Here is an 18,623-nt window from a genome sequence, read left to right as displayed (position 1 = left end):
AAAAATTTAAATTTTTCTTACTTGCCTAAGGAAACTATAGTGAAAAAATATATATTCTCTGAAATAAGTAAGATAGCCAAGTAACTTTTCAGTAGAAATGCACAACTACTCATTTATTTCAGTTTTCAGATAAATGGCATGAGGTCTATCACAAATACATTATCTACATGTTTTTTTCCCTTCTTTCACATATAAACCTCGATGAAGCACAGAATTTTAAAAGTTGCCAGAAAACTATTTTCCCCAAAACCCTTATTTTGCCAAATGTGGAAACATCAATGTCCAGCAGATCTTACACTTTATACTGAATAATGCATGGGTTACGTGGTGGATAATACTGGGTTACATGATGGCAACAGTTGTTCTATTTGAAGTACAGGGTTAGCAGGCCCCAAGCAACTCTCTGTTGGAAAAAGCAAGGCTCTCTCTAAAACTGCCTAATAGTCACTGCATTAGACTTCCCATTTCAGGTGTAAGGTTTGGGGCCACGCTTCACACTGCACTTGTAAAATGTTCTACATTTTTCATTCATTGTAAAAATAATGTGTTTTAGTTGTTTTTTTAAACATTTTTTAAATTTTTATTTATTTATTTGGTTGTGCCGGGTCTTAGTTGCGGCAGGCAGGCTCCTTAGCTGTGGCATGTGAATTCTCAGTTGCAGCATGCATGTGGGATCTAGTTCCCTGACCAGGGATCGAACCCGGCCCCCCTGCTTTGGGAGCACGGAGTCTTAACCACTGCGCCACCAGGGAAGTCCCAAAATAATGTGTTTTAAATGAGTCATTTAACCCATAACCCATTATGGGTTAAATTGTGTCCCCCATAAAGATATCTAGAAGTCCTAACTCTTAGTACGTGTGACTGTCACCTTATTTGGAAATAGGGTCTTTGCAAATGTAATCAAGATGAGGTCATTTGGGTGGCCCTAATCCAATATGACTGATGTCCTGGTTAAGAGAGGAGAATGCCATGTGAAGATAGACACTCAGGGAGAATGTCATGTGATGAAGGGGTCAGAGACTTGAGCCATGCAGCTAAAGCCAAGGAGTGTCAGGAACTGATGGCCATCACCAGTAAGTCTATTGTCTTACATCGTCAGTTTTCATGTGCACACTTCACAAAATGAAGCTCCATTCATCCATGCATGCACATTTATTACCTAGGAAGCCACAGACATTGTTAGATGGGACTTAGGGAAGCCAAGAGCGTGATATCACGTGTGAGGGTGTGTTTGGGGCATGAGGAAGGGAAGTTAATAATTAAAGTTGTGATATATATATAAGTGCCATGATGGTATAAGTACAGAGAAATGAGAAGAGGCAAACAGGCTCAGGATATTGGGTGAATTGCCCTCTTGAGCTGAGTCTTAACACAGAAGAATTAGCCTGGAGGTGAAGAGAAGCTCTGGAGAGAGGAAACCACGTTTGCAAGAATACAGAGATATGCCATGATCAAGCATAGTGTGATACTGATGGCAACACTGGTATTTTGGCATTTATTTTTCAGAGTATGTTAATGCCTATATTTGATTTTAAAACATAGACACAATATGGTGTTATGGGCTGAATTGTGTCCCCCCTCTCCCCAATTTATACGTTGAAGTCCTAACTCCCTGTACCTCAGAATGTAACCATATTTGGAGATTAGGTCTTTAAAAGGTGATTAAGTTAAATGAGTCTTTTAGGGTAGGCCCCAATCCAATATGACTGGTGTCCTTATAAAAGGAGGAAATTGGGACACACAGAGAGACCCCAGGAATGTGCATGCACAGAGAAAAGATCAAGTGAGGACACAGCCAGAAGGCAGCCATCTGTAAGCCAAGGAGACAGGTCTTGGGAGAAACCAAACCTACCCAGCCTGTGGTATTTGTTATGGCAGCCCGAGAAAACGAATTCAATGACCAAAGCACGAGAAATCTGGTGGAGGATGGCAAGAAGCGAGGCTGTGACACAGGCAAGGGCTAGAATACAAGGGGCCTTGTATTCCACACTGAGGAAATTTGATGTCATCCTGATGACAATAACAAACACATTGAAGAATTAGGCAGGAGATAAATCAGATATGTATTTTAGAAAAATCCCTCTAGAATGCAGTGTGGAAGACCAGAGAAAAGAAAGATCAGAAGGAGGCTATTGGAAGCAAGAAGGGATTAAGGTTTGAATTAATTGGTGGACTGGTTGTGAGGAATGAGGGAGAGGGATCCAGAGTAACTCCAGGATGGGTAGAAAGTGGTACCATTGCCCTTTGTAGGGAAACACAGAAGGAGCACCATCAAGGAAGAGGGCGATAAGGTAAGTAGTGGACGTGCTGGACTCAAGATGCCTGTGAGTTTTATAACCTTCTCAGCACACAGGAAGGCACAGTGGTCCTGCAAATCAGAAAGGAAGAGAGAACCCTTGGTAGTGTGCAAAGTTCAGATAGTGGTTCAAGCAATGGGAAGCAGTGAGATCACCCAGGAAAAGGTATCATGAGAAGAAGGTTACAAACAAATCCCTGGGGAATAACAAGGGTTTTTAAACCCCCTAAACAAAAATGAGGGTCAAAGCAAACGTAGGAATGTTTTCAAATATGAACAGAGGAAACAAAGGCCAGCTACAGGATGGAGTTGAAAAGACTTGAAGAGTAATTTTTGCCTCTATCTATTTCACACAGAGATGGGAAACGCAAGATGCGTCACCTACAAATGATGGTTTTCAGTACATTCTACAATTGTTCAGATACGCGAACATTCAGTTCAACCTGGAAAGATGGCTCAGAGACCTAGACTGTTGCTCTCCTTAGGCTGAAGTGCCGCATTTCCCTTCCTGGATACCAGAACTGCTACTAATTGAGAGTGGATTATATAATCTTATATTTGTCTGGTCTTTATAATATTACATAATTTATATAAGTTTATATTTTTGAACATGTCACCATGAAGGAAAGAGACTACACATACACATGTATATGTGTATATGTATGTCTGTGATTTTTTAACAACTGTATCAGATTAACATTGCTTGAAAGCAGTCACCTTGGGAATCAATCCAATTATTCTTACTATATACTATTATGCAAAACAGTTTAGAATTTCTTTGCAAAATACTACAGAGCAGTAGCATGGACTTGAATTTTTGCAAAGAGCTGAGCCAATCAGTTAAGCCTAATGAAACACACACACACACACACACACACACACACACACACACAGGCAATAGTTTTTTTGTATCAAAAGCAAGATATGACTGGTTGAGTACCTGAGAAAAATGGTTATGTCTTGCATAACATGGTCTTCTTTTGAAAAAATTTACTTTCCTATAGATACAGAATTACATTCACTACTATGTCTTTGTCTTTATTTTTTATAGTAAGCATCTATTACTTTTAAAGTCAGAAGAAAGCTACTTTCGTAATGAACAAAGGATGTCTACAAAAATTACCTAAGACATTTGCCCCTTAGGCAATTCCAAAAGAGAACTTCTGTAAGTAATCTGTGCAATTGTGCCTCCCTAAAATAAATATACAGCTTCTCAGGGTCAGTACCTTGGGGTTATTACTCCTTTAAGTTCTCATATGTATTTAATAGAAAAAGAATAGGAAAAGTTTATACCAACATAATGGCACTCATTATCTCTTGGAATATAGAATTTTGAGAGCTTTTTATATATATTGTTATCTTGTTTCTATTTTCTGACTTACAGAAAAACCAATGAACATGTATTGCTTTGGATTAAGAAAAATAGTAAAGTTGCAAACAAAATTAGCAACACCTGAAAAGGCATACATTCCTTTAAAAATCAATAAGTCACTATTTTCCCAAACACATAAAGTTATTAGTTAGTCTTACAACCTACATTATATCAGCTTTTTTCCACTTTGTCTCCTTAGAGATTTATATTTAAAGAAAATAGGCCTGTATATAATTTTATGACATAATTTCCTAAACATTTCATTCAACTGGTTGCTCAATAAACATTGATCAAATAATGTAGTAGGCAGAGGAGAACTGAAACTTCATGAAGCCTGCCTGAGAAAGTTTAAAATTATAAAGAAGCAAAAATGACAGCCTTGCAGTGGCTACCTATGTAAGAAAGATACAGCTGCTGGTCACCGGCTGGATTTACTCTCCTTCCCCCATCTGTTCTCCCCCAACTACATCCAGGCACAATTTTATACCTGGAAGAAGGTATGAGACTGTAGGGTTTTACATGCATACTCTGTACTTCAAGATTCATAATTTCAGAAATTCACATATTTCTGGATCAGCTTCCTAATAACCGGCTCAGAATGTCTGCCCAAAGAATATGGCTTATAACAGTCATTGCTTCTCTTTAAAGCAAATCCCTTAAGAACGGAAATACAGTTTTATCTATCTCTACAAATACCACCACACATCCTAAGTTTAGAATAAAATAAATAACATCTATATAAAAGTAGTGTATTTTAAAATATATTTCTGCAAATCTATTTCAATCAATGTCAGTAGGCTGATCTTAAACAACAGGAAAATCCAAAGGTCATAACTTTAGAGGGAGTCTGCTGCCATAAAATCAAGAAGGCTAAAAATCTCAGATTTCACTACTCTTCATTCTGAAGAACAGCTGAGTATGTCATTGTATCCTTAATTTACTTCACATTTCAATGTAACACTACATTTTCTATTTTCTCTTTGCACACACACACATAAATGTGTATAACCACCAACCCACAATTCAAAAAGGCCAATCCGTATTAATACTGGTGGATACTTTTCAGAATTTGAAGAACAAATTGAAAAAAAAGAAAAGGTTAATGCATTCAGAAGAAAATAAAGCTTTCTTACAAGGCAGGACTCGGTGTCAACTCCGGCAGCATCTCTCTCCCCATGATTAATTGCCTTGCACACAGGTAATCTAAATGGTTTACTGTACCTGGTTTTTAACACTTGCATATCTTTTCAGGTGTTTTATAAATTCTGGTCGAGAAGCGTTTCGTGAAATTATAAGAGCCATGCTTCCATTATTTAATCTGAAATTAAATATTTGTATTTAACATTAAAATATTTATTAAGAGAGTACATCAGAAACTACTCTGTATCATTCCTCCTAACAAATAATGTTTACTAGAAGTTATAGGCAAGCTAGATAAATCACCATCACATTAAATTTACCTAAAATTATTAAATCATATCTTGCTGTGCTGTCTTTTAAACGAAACAGCCTTTCAAATTAGTTTTATTAAACAACTGACTGATTTCCTTCTCACCAAGCACTGACACCAAGCACTTCTTAAAAAATGAATCATCATGCATCCTATTCACATATCAAGACATAATTTGAAATCCAATGTACTTACTTAGGGATTCTAAGTGTGAAACCATGTATTTTTTTAAGGATGTGTTGTACGATAGTTAATAAATACAAATGGTCTAACAACTAGTTCAACACTTTTTAAGATCTAAAGTGTGATTTAAATATTTATTTATGGGCAAGTCTAAGTGACACAGGCAACCAAATAAATCAGAGGCTCTTGGATGGATGAACTGGAGTGAACAAATGCTACCACACATGCTCAGTTAAATGACTGAACATTTTAATCTTGCATAACTCTTCAGTTCAATATAAGAGGCTGCAAATTTAGAGGTGTGATTTAGTGCCAAAAAGCCACTCACAGATGCATCTAGCTTTAGAAGGCAGTTTGCAGAAATATGCGCAAATGACTTCTAGGCTCAGTTTCAGTGCAAATATAAAGTTATTCCAAGAATAACAATGACGACATAAAAAAGAGCTCTTTAAATCTTATGGAAGCTCAGGTTAGAGCTGTAAGGGACCTTGGAGATTACCCAGTCATTCACTCAGTTTACGTAGAAGGAAAAGAAGCCCCGAAGTTTAAGTGATTGGTTCAAAGACAGAGAAAAACAAAATAATCACTGGAACCAGAGCGCTTAATCCAGGGTCCACCATTCCTTTTACGCATTATGTCACCTCTTCCCAACTGGAAATAAACAGTACCAAAACATCAAAAAATCTAGAAACAATAAATGCTGGAGAGCGTGTGGAGAAAAGGGAACACTCTTACACTGCTGGTGGGAATGTGAATTGGTACAGCCACTACGGAGAACAGTATGGAGGTTCCTTTAAAAACTATAAATAGAACTACCATATGACCCAGCAATCCCACTACTGGGCATATACCCTGAGAAAACCATAATTCAAAAAGAGTCATGTACCAAAATGTTCACTGCAGCTCTATTTACAATAGCCAGGACATGGAAGCAACCTAAGTGTCCATCGACAGATGAATGGATAAAGAAGATGTGGCACATATATACAATGGAATATTACTCAGCCATAAAAAGAAACGAAAATGAGTTATTTGTAGTGAGGTGGATGGACCTAGAGTCTGTCATACACAGTGAAGTAAGTCAGAAAGAGAAAGACAAATACCGTATGCTAACACATATATATGGAATCTAAGAAAAAAAAATGTCATGAAGAGCCTAGGGGTAAGACAGGAATAAAGATGCAGACCTACTAGAGAATGGACTTGAGGATATGGGGAGTGGGAAGGGTAATCTGTGACAAAGTGAGAGAGTGGCATGGACATATATACACTACCAAATGTAAAATAGACAGCTAGTGGGAAGCAGCCGTATAACACAGGGAGATCAGCTCGGTGCTTTGTGACCACCTAGAGGGGTGGGATAGGGAGGGTGGGAGGGAGGGAGACGCAAGAGGGAAGAGATATGGGAACATATGTATAACTGATTCACTTCGTTATAAAGCAGAAACTAACACACCACTGTAAAGCAATTATACTCCAATAAAGACGTAAAAAAAAAAATAGTACCAAAACATTAGTGTTTTGTGCATTCTTGATGTTTTTTTAATTACTTAGTAAATTTACTGGTAAACATGAAAAGCATTTCACGTGTCTACGTTTCAATACTTATTAGTAATTGAAACACAAGCTATGTGCCTGGCACTGTTCTAAATATTTTCCATACATTAATGCATATAATCTTAGAAAAAATCGAATATAAAAAAATTAGTTCCTATCAGCAACTCACACTGAGGTATTTTGAAGTAAATTATACTTTCCTGTGAAAAAATAAATAAAGGTGGAAGTTGAAACTCCTTTGCAATTTCGCTGAATCATCCAGAAGCTAAATTTTTGAATACCTTGGTCAGCTGAGGCTCTGATGTAAAGGCCTTTAAAAAAATGGCATGTTTGCTTACAATCCACAGAAGACATCTCTAACTAATCATCCTCCTCTGAAAAATTCATCAATGCAGATGGAACCTGGAGAGTAAGCAGTGGAATTCCAGGCCAGCTGGAAAATGACTGGAGCAGCTTGGAAGGAGGCATGAATCTACTGCTCCCAGGAGAGCAGGACTACTTCCCACGAAGGTCCTCGAGCAAACACGAGAGTCAGAGATGGCGTAGGGCTAGAGCAGCATTGTGTCGAGTCCTGGAGAATGTAGCTCTAGTCAGCCAGCCAGATCTTCACTTTTCATGGAGGAAACTACACTAGGGAGATGCACAGCTATCTAGGGTTTCTGAGGGTATGGGGAGGAAACAATCAGCCTCAATTTCTAAACCACACAAGCTCCAGCACTAGAGATAATTAATGAGACTCTGACATCTGATTTTTAAAATAGTTTCTCGGGCTTCCCTGGTGGCGCAGTGGTTGAGAGTCTGCCTGCCGATGCAGGGGACACAGGTTCGTGCCCCGGTCCGGGAAGATCCCACGTGCTGCAGAGCAGCTGGGCCCGTGAGCCATGGCCGCTGAGCCTGCGTGTCCGGAGCCTGTGCTCCGCAACGGGAGAGGCCACAACAGTGAGAGGCCACGTACCGCAAAAAAAAAAAAAAAAAAAAAAAAATGTCTCTTCTTCTCTAACTTTGGATATTTCCCTCTTTCTTACCTTCCTATCAATTGCCAAGGAAAACATTTTAAATCAGTCTCTTTACCAACTGTTAATCCTTCAGATTAAATATTTTGCAGGGAAGTTGAAACTAATCATTAAAATGATGTTATGAATTGGCAAAGTACATACATAAGTCTTTCATTCCACTTCTGGGGAAAATCTAGCGGTGACGACATTACACAACATTCATCACCTTTTTTCTATGCTCTACAGAAACGCAAGAGAAGTATATTTTCAGACCAATGATGGACAACTACATGAAAAGGATGTGCAAGAGATGGAACAGCTATAGCTTGTGGATAAAATGATACATAAAATGTCTCATGAAAATGTGGGCAGTAGATTCCGATGTACCACAATTCACACTAAATATAACTAAAATGTTTCCTTTGACTAAAAGTATCATACACACATACATGCTATTCCTGCTACGGTTGTATACATCTGCACTAAAATCGAAAGGCAGAGGGGTGCATAAGGAATACCAGAATTAAATATAATATTCTCAATGACTGGTAAATAAATAAATAAAGCAAAGTAGACATAAAATAACACAATAAGATCATGTCAATAAAACCCAAGGAATATTATTTTAGCCTCAGTGATATTAAAAAATCAGAGTAAATTATCATTTTTCCAGCATAACAGTTACTCTCAGCCTACTCTGAAGACAAATCCCTTAAAATCAACTCAGAAATGACCTCTTGATAATATTCTAGTTAGCCAAGAGTTAGCAGGGTATTCTGAAAGATAAATGTGGTTTATAGAAAAGTTTCAATGGGGCTTCCCTGGTGGCACAGTGGTTAAGAATCCGCCTATCGATGCAGGGGACACAGGTTTGAGCCCTGGCCCGGGAAGATCCCACATGCTGCTGCAGAGCAACTAAGCCCGTGCACCCCAACTACTGAGACTGCACTCTAGAGCCCACGAGCCACAACTGCTGAAGCCTGCGTACAAGAGAAGCCACCACAATGAGAAGCCCGCCCACCCCAACAAAGAGCAGCCCCCGCTCACCGCAACTAGACAAAGCCCGCGCGCAGCAACAAAGACCCAACTCAGCCAAAAATAAATAAATGAATGAATGAAAAGTATCAATGATTCAATAAAAACGCTTACTAACCTGGTATTAGGTGCCAAGCCTCTAGGTGCCACTGAACACAGGCATGGAATTGCCATAATGCTGACATTCAAGAACTGACCCTGGATCATTTGCCACTGATCATTACAGTCTAAAGGTAATGGAAGGGATTGGTTACTTTCCCCCACCAGATCAAAATGTCAATAGAGCCCTGCTCAGTTCTCAAGGAGGTAACTTCATACTCACCAGATTTCAGAGATCCCTGTGCCCTCCTAAAAGTAAGAAAACAAGACAAAGAAACATCACATCACACACGAAAAAATAGCATCTATTAAACATGAGATGATTAGAGAACCCAACATTATATATATGATTCAGCAGTAAGTAAAAATATGTGAACAATTCTGTCACTGCATTAGTTGTTGATTCATTGATTCATCAGTAACAATGATTTTCAAAATTTCTTTTAAGACTAGAGCACTTCCTTTGTGTGGCTTTGAGTAATATTTTTGTTCCACATTAGAAATTCTCATGAGGGCAGAAACTATGGATTTTGTTTGTTTGTTTGTAGGCATATTTTATCCAAGGTGTCTGGCATACAGCAGGTACTTTAATAAATAGATATTGAATGGACGGATGGATGGATGGATGGAGTGAATAGTTGTTTCTGAAGACAGATGCCAAACTACGTGGCCTAATAGAATCTGTAGGACCCCATGATTCTATATTCTTCACTAATACGATAGAAGAACAACCAAAGATCAGAAGTCTAATAAACTGTTTATATTAAACAGTTTTATGCTTCAAAGAAAGATACAGACTCCTGTATTACTTTGAGCTGTTCACTTACCTTTCTCCTAAATCCTGAGGGTCGTTAACTGGTAAAAATGATATTTCACATTCCTCTGGCCTAAAATATAATGAAATTCGTTATTAGCACTCATTGACTCTGGGATATGAAATTTGGGGGTTAAGAAAAAAAGACTTACTTAAGTTTTGCCAGTGCCTTAATGACAGCAAAATCCATACGTTGGTTAGGGGACATCCATCGATGTTTTTCTGCCAGAGCCAAAGCTCTTCCACCAAAGCCAAACATAGCTGAGAACCCAAAGCGAAGAAACTTGCCAGTGGTGCTGAAGGTGCAGACATCGACCGGTTGTCTGTGCCCTTGAATGTTATATTGAGTATTAGTCAGCAAGTAAGTAGAGCCAGGTGTCAAAATGGCAAACATAGGAGAGCATAGTTATCTACTCAGAGAAGAAGAAAATGTCAGGCTACTTTATACCATAATATCCTATTTTCTCTTCCACTCTCACTACCTACAATTACTGCAATTGCCATTTATAACTTTTTTTTTTTTTTTTTTTTTTTTGCGGTACGCGGGCCTCTCACTGTTGTGGCCTCTCCCGTTGTGGAGCACAGGCTCCGGACGCGCAGGCTCAGCGGCCGTGGCTCACGGGCCCAGCCGCTCCGCGGCATGTGGGATCTTCCCGGACCTGGGCAGGAACCCGCGTCCCCTGCATCGGCAGGCGGACTCTCAACCACTGCGCCACCAGGGAAGCCCCATTTATAACGTTTTCAGGTACCAAGGGAAGAGACACAAAGTGGTAAATGTTGCAGCTTACTGCTATTTTAAACAAAGCATGGCTGAGGAAGTGAAGTTGAAGTACATGTGCAGAGTAAACTCAGATTTAACAGATTTGCATTTGTTAGAGCTTACATGCTTTACATCAGTTGAGATAATAAAAGGTCTAGTGGAAGTACACTGGCTAAAAGTTTTTTTCTTGTGCTTTTTTTTTCTTTTAATAACTAGTCCTAGAGTTTTGGTAGTCAAACAACAGTACCTGATATATTTCATCAGTATGCATGGATTTTCTTGACCTGGTTATCAAATTGTGATCGTGAACATTATTCTATTATTTTCTATCAAGATTATAGTAAAACTTCACTTACTACTCTTTAGAGCACCTGTATTCTGAAAAAATCAGCAGTCAAAATAGTGAAGCTTTGCCTAACTGACTTTTGGTTTTTAGTCAGACATTTCCCTGCTTTGAGAGATAAAGAATCTGTCTTAAGACAAGCCTGAAGGATATAAAATAGACTTCCTTATATAAATAGAAACTTCCTTATAAAACATAAACTTCTTTGGAAGAATTCTTACCCATTATAATGTGCAAAGTTGCAGTTACCACATGAGAAATTCCATGAAGAGAATGTGCCAGTACATTAGTAGATCCTGCCAAATCAAATTTAAAACATGTATGATCAGTATAGCAAACATTTTAAATTAACCATTTGCTCCTACTTTATAGAGATGTCACTATGTAATGTTCAAATGAAAAATTAAGTGGAAGTGTGTAAGTTTTTGTTCACATCATAGATGCACACTGAATGGCTACTCAATTATTAATCTTTAAATAACTTAAAAATTAGGAAACAAGTTATAGTATCTACTTGCTCACAGCTTCTTCCATCATGAATGTCTGTTTTCTACCTGCAAAAGTGCTAGTTATATCAAAATCTGCTCCATTCAACTTTAATAAACGGGCTTCTTTACCAAAATGCGCACCAACAGCAGAAGGATGGCTCTGGAAAGCAGACAAATGCATAAACACAAAAAAGCCAAATAATAACTAAGAAAAAAGTATAAAATCACTATAAAGTACAAAAGATATGCTTTAAATACATTTTAAAGCTCTCAACCAAATGGAGATCCCTTCTATTATCTGAAAAATGGTACACCAGATGAAGAAAACTCTTCATCCCATGGTATTTGCCATAGTTTGAGAATCTGTATTGAGACATTATAGGTTTCTGTTTTCCATAATCACTAAGATTATTTAAGATCCACATGAATTTTTCCCACCAGCCTACAAAGAGAAAGAGCTTTCTCAAGTCAGGCCCCTGTAACATTTGTGTGTGTCTGAGATCTTCGGGTAAAGGCCTGGTTTCGAAGGGGAAAATACCACTAGCCACTGCCATTCCCAGGAGGTAAAAAGCATTTAAAATTAAGAAGCTACATTTTTCTTGATTTAAGTCCAGTAACAGCCAAGAACTGTGAAAGCATGGATGTACTGTGTACAATCGCTATCAATGCAAAGGCTAGCTAATCAGGACCTTTCCTGTGTGGTCATATGTAATCCCTTCGGTTTGTGTCACTTTGAACAGATGTATTATGCTTGGGCTGCTCATCTGGAGAAGCTGAGTCAATGAAGCCATTATCAAGCAAGACTGTCATTAAAACAATAGTCATCGTGAGGTACCTATCTAAGCATTCATGATTTCCAGACCTCTAGTGAAACCAATGCAAAGAAATGTCCCCCTTAACCAATTGGTAAACTGGTTTTAACTGATTCATCAAACAGTAGTTTATGTTCTGACCCTTGTTACTCAGAATATGTCCCACAGCCCAGCAGCAATGGCCAGACCTCCGTGTTTATTACACTCTTGACTCTCAGGCCCCACTCCAGACCTAAGGAGGCATAGTCTGCATTTTATAAGATCCTCAGGTTATGCATATGGAGAGGCCCTCCTCCAGAACGTATGGTTCGAGGATCAGCAGCATCAACATTACTTGCGAGCTTGTTAAAAAGGGAAATTTCTGGGGCTTCCCTGGTGGCGCAGTGGTTGAGAGTCTGCCTGCCGATGCAGGGGACATGGGTTCGTGCCCCGGTCCGGGAAGATCCCACATGTCGCGGAGCGGCTGGGCCCGTGAGCCACGGCCGCTGAGCCTGCGCGTCCGGAGCCTGTGCTCCGCAACGGGAGAGGCCACGACAGTGAGAGGCCCGCGTACCGCAAAAAAAAAAAAAAAAAAAAAAAAAAACGGGAAATTTCTGGGTTCCACCTCCAACCAATGGAAAGGGAGTATCTGGGAGTGGGGCCCCCGTGCCCGTGTCTTAGCAAGTTCTCCAGGTGATTTGTATGCACCCTAAGGTCTGAGAAAAAGTGATCCAGAAACCGGTTCCTCAGTGGATCTTTACCAGGAGTCAATTACCTAGGTTCTTCCGATTATTCTTTGACCCTCTACAGCCTGCCCTTTGGCTGTCTAATACTAATTAACTTGGAATGGGCGGCGGAAAAAAGCAAAAACAAATCAATTTTGCTTCCCAATCGGATTTATGGTAAAGGTTTTGGAGGAGGCCACATAATTAGAGTGAGATATTTAAGATTATCCATGGATTACAGTACTCCATGAAACACATTTCCTCCATTACCATGGTTAATTAAGAGTAGACCATAAAAGCATTCCTCTAGAAAGACTATTAAAAAACAAAATGTAATGTTGTCATGTGCAATAGAGAATGACACATATCATGGCTCAAGAAAATAAAGACCATTCATTCCCTGTGAGTTTGAAGTACGCTAAGTATGCCAAAGTACAAATCCTCTTAGAATGCTAGACATTGCTTTTTTATTTCTATGTCTTCTCAGGCTTTGCAACTTTGCCACTTTTCTTTAATTCCACTGAACTTGGTAGTGATGACAGACATGACCAGAAATCAGAAAATCATCTCAGTCATCTTCTACTCTGCTTGACCTGTACCTTAATCCTTAAGAACGTTTTTAACACTCTGAATTTAAAAGGAAAGTTCATGAAGAAAGTAGATGTAAAATTATAAAACTATAGATTGCTCCATATTTTTGTTTGAATAATCTAAAAGAGTACAATTTCCAGAAACAAAATGGGATGCAACCAAAAAGATATCTACATGCCAAAAGAACATGCTGCTCACATAAATAAAAACTATGTAATTTTAGCATTCTCACAAAAGCTATAAATGTTCTACCTCAAGGTAAACATTTTAATTAGCCTGAAAAGTTATTTTTCTTAACACTACCAGCAACTCTGCTCACCACTGCCACCCCAAACCTGCTAAAATGTGCCACATCCAATGAGTAAGGACAGAAGTAGCAGCTCATGTAAAGCATGACTGGTAGAAGAACCAGGCAGAAACTACAGAGGCAAGAAGAAAAAAAAATTGTCCTTGGAAGTGCAAGCACTTCTGCAGAACAATTAACTTAATTAACCAGACATCATGAATATTCATAAGGCCATTAATGTCTCCCACATCCAAACAGATAAATGTGATGTAATGACTTCCTAGTCAAGCACATCTAAAATTCTCATGAAAACTGCACCTACACTTGGTTCTTTGCCTGAAATATCACAGAAATTAACAGTCCCTTGGCAATATTTTATTCTCCTCAAATTAATTGGAAAGCATGAATTTATTTATGTGAATGCTATAGAAATATATGGTTCCCAGTCATCAGTATGTGGATTGAGCCTTGTTTTACAACAACTGGATTGCTTTTTTATTTTTATGTCCTCTCTGGCTTTTTTCCCTATCCTCCCCCTCATCCCCTTAATCGGAATCTCTCTGTATAGTTCCTTAGCACCAGTTCCCATAGCAACAAACACCGTTGCTAATGGCCAGCAGTTCAAATACAGGCTTCCCCACATCTGATCCATCTGAGTCTGACCATAATTCAGCGGCTTAGTCTGTTGGCTCAGTGGAGTAATTTACTAAACACTCTCCCTCTGGGTGTCTCTCTCCAGGAGGCAAATGGCTTCAAAGGCAGACTCTCTTCTGCGTTAGCTTAGAAACTTCCTGCCTAGCTCGTGTTCCCATTCATTATCAAAGCCCTGACCAGACATAGAGTCCTCATATTAAATACATCCTGCACATGACTTCCTCCTCCTATTAGATGGAATCCACAAGCTAGAACTCTATACAACCACTAAAGTTTTGGCAACAGGCTGTATCTTCTAAACAAAAAGTGTTCCAATGGCATTTCTACATATCCACTCTATCTAAAAAATGCTTTCAAAATCAGAAATATGCTTAAAAAGTATAATGATAATAAAACTCAATGCTGTTCCTTTATAACATCTGAGTTACATATTAAAAATGTAAGCATAACCACCAGTTTTTCTAGCTAGCTATTCACTTTATGTCAAATGAAGATCCGTGGGGACACCCATCTTTCCACTTTTGATGCAGAGCAGTGAATGAGTGACTTCAGGGGTGTAAGTACTAAGGAAGAGAAACAGTGACCTAAGCACATCCACTCTGTACAGAAGGAAATGTTGGGAAATTTCCACCATTACAGACGGCACTTCTAAAGTGACACAGAAAGGTCAAAGTGCAGCCCAAATGCATCGTTTTGAGTTGATGCATTTTGTTCTCTTCTACCTAAGGGGGTCTTTCTCACAGATTTTTCTTAACAGGTTTTTACAATCATCAGGATATATCCCAATATCCCTCTCCTTTTAAATTCTTATTTTTATGAAAGACTTTTTTCTCTAGAAGGGCATTGGTGTGTCTTTGGCTCTTTGTCAATTAACAATACTAAATATACTGAAATTCCTACTAAATGACTCTGGTCATCAAATGGATAGAACGTTGCTTTTTTTTCAACCATGTGTAACCATGTGTCTTCTATTTTCATAGGAAAGAATACAGCTGACCCTTGAACACAGGTTTAAACTGAGTGGGTCCACTTAGACATGGATATTTTTCAGTTGTAATTACTACAGTACTTCATGGTCCCCGGATGGTTGAATTCGAGGATGCAGAGGAAAGGAGGGCCAACTGTAAATTGTTCAAGGGTCAACTGTAATTGTTTCCGCTTTTCTTGTAGAGATAATAACATGTGATGTTCTAAAGTGAAAAAAAAAGTCCCTTTCCTTCACTACTGTTTGTTTCAATAATAATTTGAGAGGAGGGACTCATATAATAAACCTGCAAAAGATACTTTTGTCTTCTCTGGATCCCAGTGTTGCTCTGGCTGCTCTCCCTGGCTCTGACCTCCACTTCCTCTTCCTCCCTTCCCCTAATCAGGAATCTTCCTAGAACAGGCTCCCAGCAGGTTGCTCCCTTGCTCTAAACCTCCCATTGTTCCCTACTGATCATCAACTGCAATTCAGATCCCTTCCTGTGGCATCCAGGAGCCACCATGATGTGGACCTGTTTTGACACCAGTACTACGAAACAAATGGCCTGTTTTCTATTCCTCAGCATTCCTGGATTTTGCCTTGCCATTTATTATTTTTGTAACCAAGAAAATAACTCATTCCCATCTTTCAGGCCAGAAAAAAAATTGTCATACCTATTTTTAGGTGCAATTCAAGTGTTACTTGCTCTGTAATGTCTTCTTTCCATTTATTCACTTAGACTTTATCGAGTGTTCACTGTATCACATTCTGTTCTAGCTGCTGGAGGTACAGCAGTCAGGATGAATCCTTTTGGCATATTCAAGCTTATCTGTTTACACTTCAACTACGGGAATTGAGTTACCACATTTTACCCCCCCCCCCAAGAAATTATAAACAGCTTGACTGGAATGGCCCTGTTTCAAAATTTCACATCTGGGACTGTGTGATCATTAGACCTTTATGTGGGAAGGTAGAATAACGGTCCCATTTATTGTTTGCTTAACTATGTATTAAACCCTGCACGTATACTATCTAATTTAATACTATAATAACCTTGTAATAAAGTGAGTGTCATGTGTGTTATCTCTCTTTTATGAATTAGAAAAATAAGGCTCAAAGAAATTAAATAACTTGGCCAGAGTCTCACATGTGCTAGTGGAGATGCCAAGCGTGGGTCTTTCAAACTCAAAGTCTGCGCGTTTAACTCTGTGTGACACTGCCTAGGTTAGGAAGTAAACCAGGGGAAGATAGGCGAGGGGTTCCATTTGGCAAATCCATGGCCCCTCCCTTGCCTGCTGGTATCACACCAAGTGGAAGCTGGGCTCGGACAGGAGTCAGGATGCTGTCTGTTTCCACCCCGGCGTTCTTCTGGGCACTAAGAAGCAAAGCATGGGCTACTTCACTGGCAGATCCATCTCCACCAACACAGACCACACTAGAAAAGAAGAAATTAAGTCAAAGAATGAACAACATCAAAACAATTGGTGATAATTCGTGAAATTTTGACTTTAAAATATTGGGTTGGCCAAAAAGTTTTCGTAACACCTTATGGAAAAACCCGAACGAACTTTTTGGCCAACCCAATATTAATTTTATATATTCTGTGTGTGTGATTACTCACACCTTCAAACACTTCAACATGTGTCAATGGATAAGAAGACATTAGCACTGCTCTGATAAAGTTTACTTCACAAATATCATACCTAGATGATACCCCGTAGGCAAAATATTTTTAAATGGGTTAAGAGGCATTAAACACTTGAACATGTTAATTCACATCTGACCTGAATTTTGCTCTGTTAATATCCCAAAGCATATTATCCTCATCTTGTTTATGTTAATAATAGTCGTTGCAATTCATTTAACTAACACAAGCCAAAGTCATAAACTCCTGCTCATTTTCAATATAGCTCTGAAAAGACAGACAGCAATAAAAACCATGTAAAATATGAGGCTTTAATTTAAGGAACTGCTAATTATCATTAGTATGTAAATGTTAATTGCAAACCTGAACTAGTTTTCATCTCCTGGACATTACTGCGATATGGCACTTTTAAAATTAGTGTTACTACCCTTTGACCCTAGTCAGTACTACTAATATTTTTTTTAAAACCTCACCATATGTACACTACAGGAGTGATGGGGTGGGAATCCATGAAAGTCATACAAGGTATCAGAAGTTTTGTCATAATCATTCGTGTTTAAAAGATGCAAAATAGGGGCTTCCCTGGTGGCGCAGTGGTTGAGAGTCCGCCTGCCGATGCAGGGGACACGGGTTCGTGCCCCGGTCCGGGAAGATCCCACGTGCCGCGGAGCGGCTGGGCCCGTGAGCCATGGCCGCTGAGTCTGCGCGTCCGGAGCCTGTGCTCCGCAACAGGAGAGGCCACAACAGTGAGAGGCCCACGCACCGCAAAAAAAATAAAAAATAAAAGATGCAAAATAATCTTAAGTATCAAAATCACATCAATTTACCCAAAAGGAAAAGATTTTGTGTTACTGAGAGCAGGTGTCACACCCCAAGGCCTCCAAGGCCCAGCAGGAGCAGAAGAGTCTGCTCAGTCTAAAGAACAGGCAGCTTCTCAGCACCAGCCCACTCCCGTCATCCAGGAGGTAGGCTTTAGAGGACCACATCTTCTGATTTCTCTAGGGAAGCCACAGGTCCTGATTTTGGGGACAGTCTCCTAACTTACAAACACTCACAACTAGCATTCAATATATTTAAAAATTGTATGTGCCAAACAAAACAGCCTGTGGGCCATAATCAGCAGGGGGTCCTGGTTCCCTAAGTTTAGGAAGCTCCAGAAGTTGGTGAATCCAGAGGCTGAGAATACTTTTTGCATCAACCCCTTCTACCTCTCAGCCTTCCAGCCCCGGCACCTAGGTGGGGTTCAGCACTAGGGCTGCACATAGCCTGGGCGATCCAGGTCCATCCTAATTAGAAGAAACTCCAGGATATGAGATACGACCCAGGTCATTTTTGGCTGGGGGTATTATTTTGTCTGAACTGATTCCAGGGGCCATCAGTGTGGTCACTGATTCAGAGAAGAGTGATTATACCTGCTGAGGACCAACTTCACATCAGGTAATACATTGGCTCTTTTCTGTTAAATTCCCAGAATTCTGTAAAGTAAGCGTTAGCCTCATCCTTATATATGGGGAAGCCAAGGTTTCATTTGAACCTTATCTGTATGATTTCAAAAACCTCTATGAGCAGATTTCC

At 39.3% G+C, this 18,623-nt stretch overlaps 1 protein-coding gene across 1 annotated transcript in view; it reads right to left on the bottom strand.

The window, feature by feature from the left end:
- Window positions 1-18,623, bottom strand: part of CERKL (ceramide kinase like) — a 155,264-nt gene that overhangs the window by 11,807 nt on the left and 124,834 nt on the right. Inside the window, exons 5-11 of the mRNA XM_067741332.1 lie at window positions 16,696-16,838; window positions 11,126-11,200; window positions 9,954-10,131; window positions 9,815-9,874; window positions 9,211-9,236; window positions 9,007-9,115; window positions 4,890-4,986 (exon numbers count right to left, since the gene is read on the bottom strand). Of these exons, the coding sequence (XP_067597433.1) occupies window positions 4,890-4,986; window positions 9,007-9,115; window positions 9,211-9,236; window positions 9,815-9,874; window positions 9,954-10,131; window positions 11,126-11,200; window positions 16,696-16,838 (688 nt within the window). The remainder of the gene's footprint in view (window positions 1-4,889; window positions 4,987-9,006; window positions 9,116-9,210; window positions 9,237-9,814; window positions 9,875-9,953; window positions 10,132-11,125; window positions 11,201-16,695; window positions 16,839-18,623) is intronic.

Source organism: Pseudorca crassidens, chromosome 6 (genome assembly GCF_039906515.1).
Source record: "Pseudorca crassidens isolate mPseCra1 chromosome 6, mPseCra1.hap1, whole genome shotgun sequence".
Taxonomy (NCBI): Eukaryota; Metazoa; Chordata; class Mammalia; order Artiodactyla; family Delphinidae; genus Pseudorca; species Pseudorca crassidens.
Note: the sequence above shows the minus strand (reverse complement) of the source record. Positions and strands in the feature narration are given on the sequence as shown.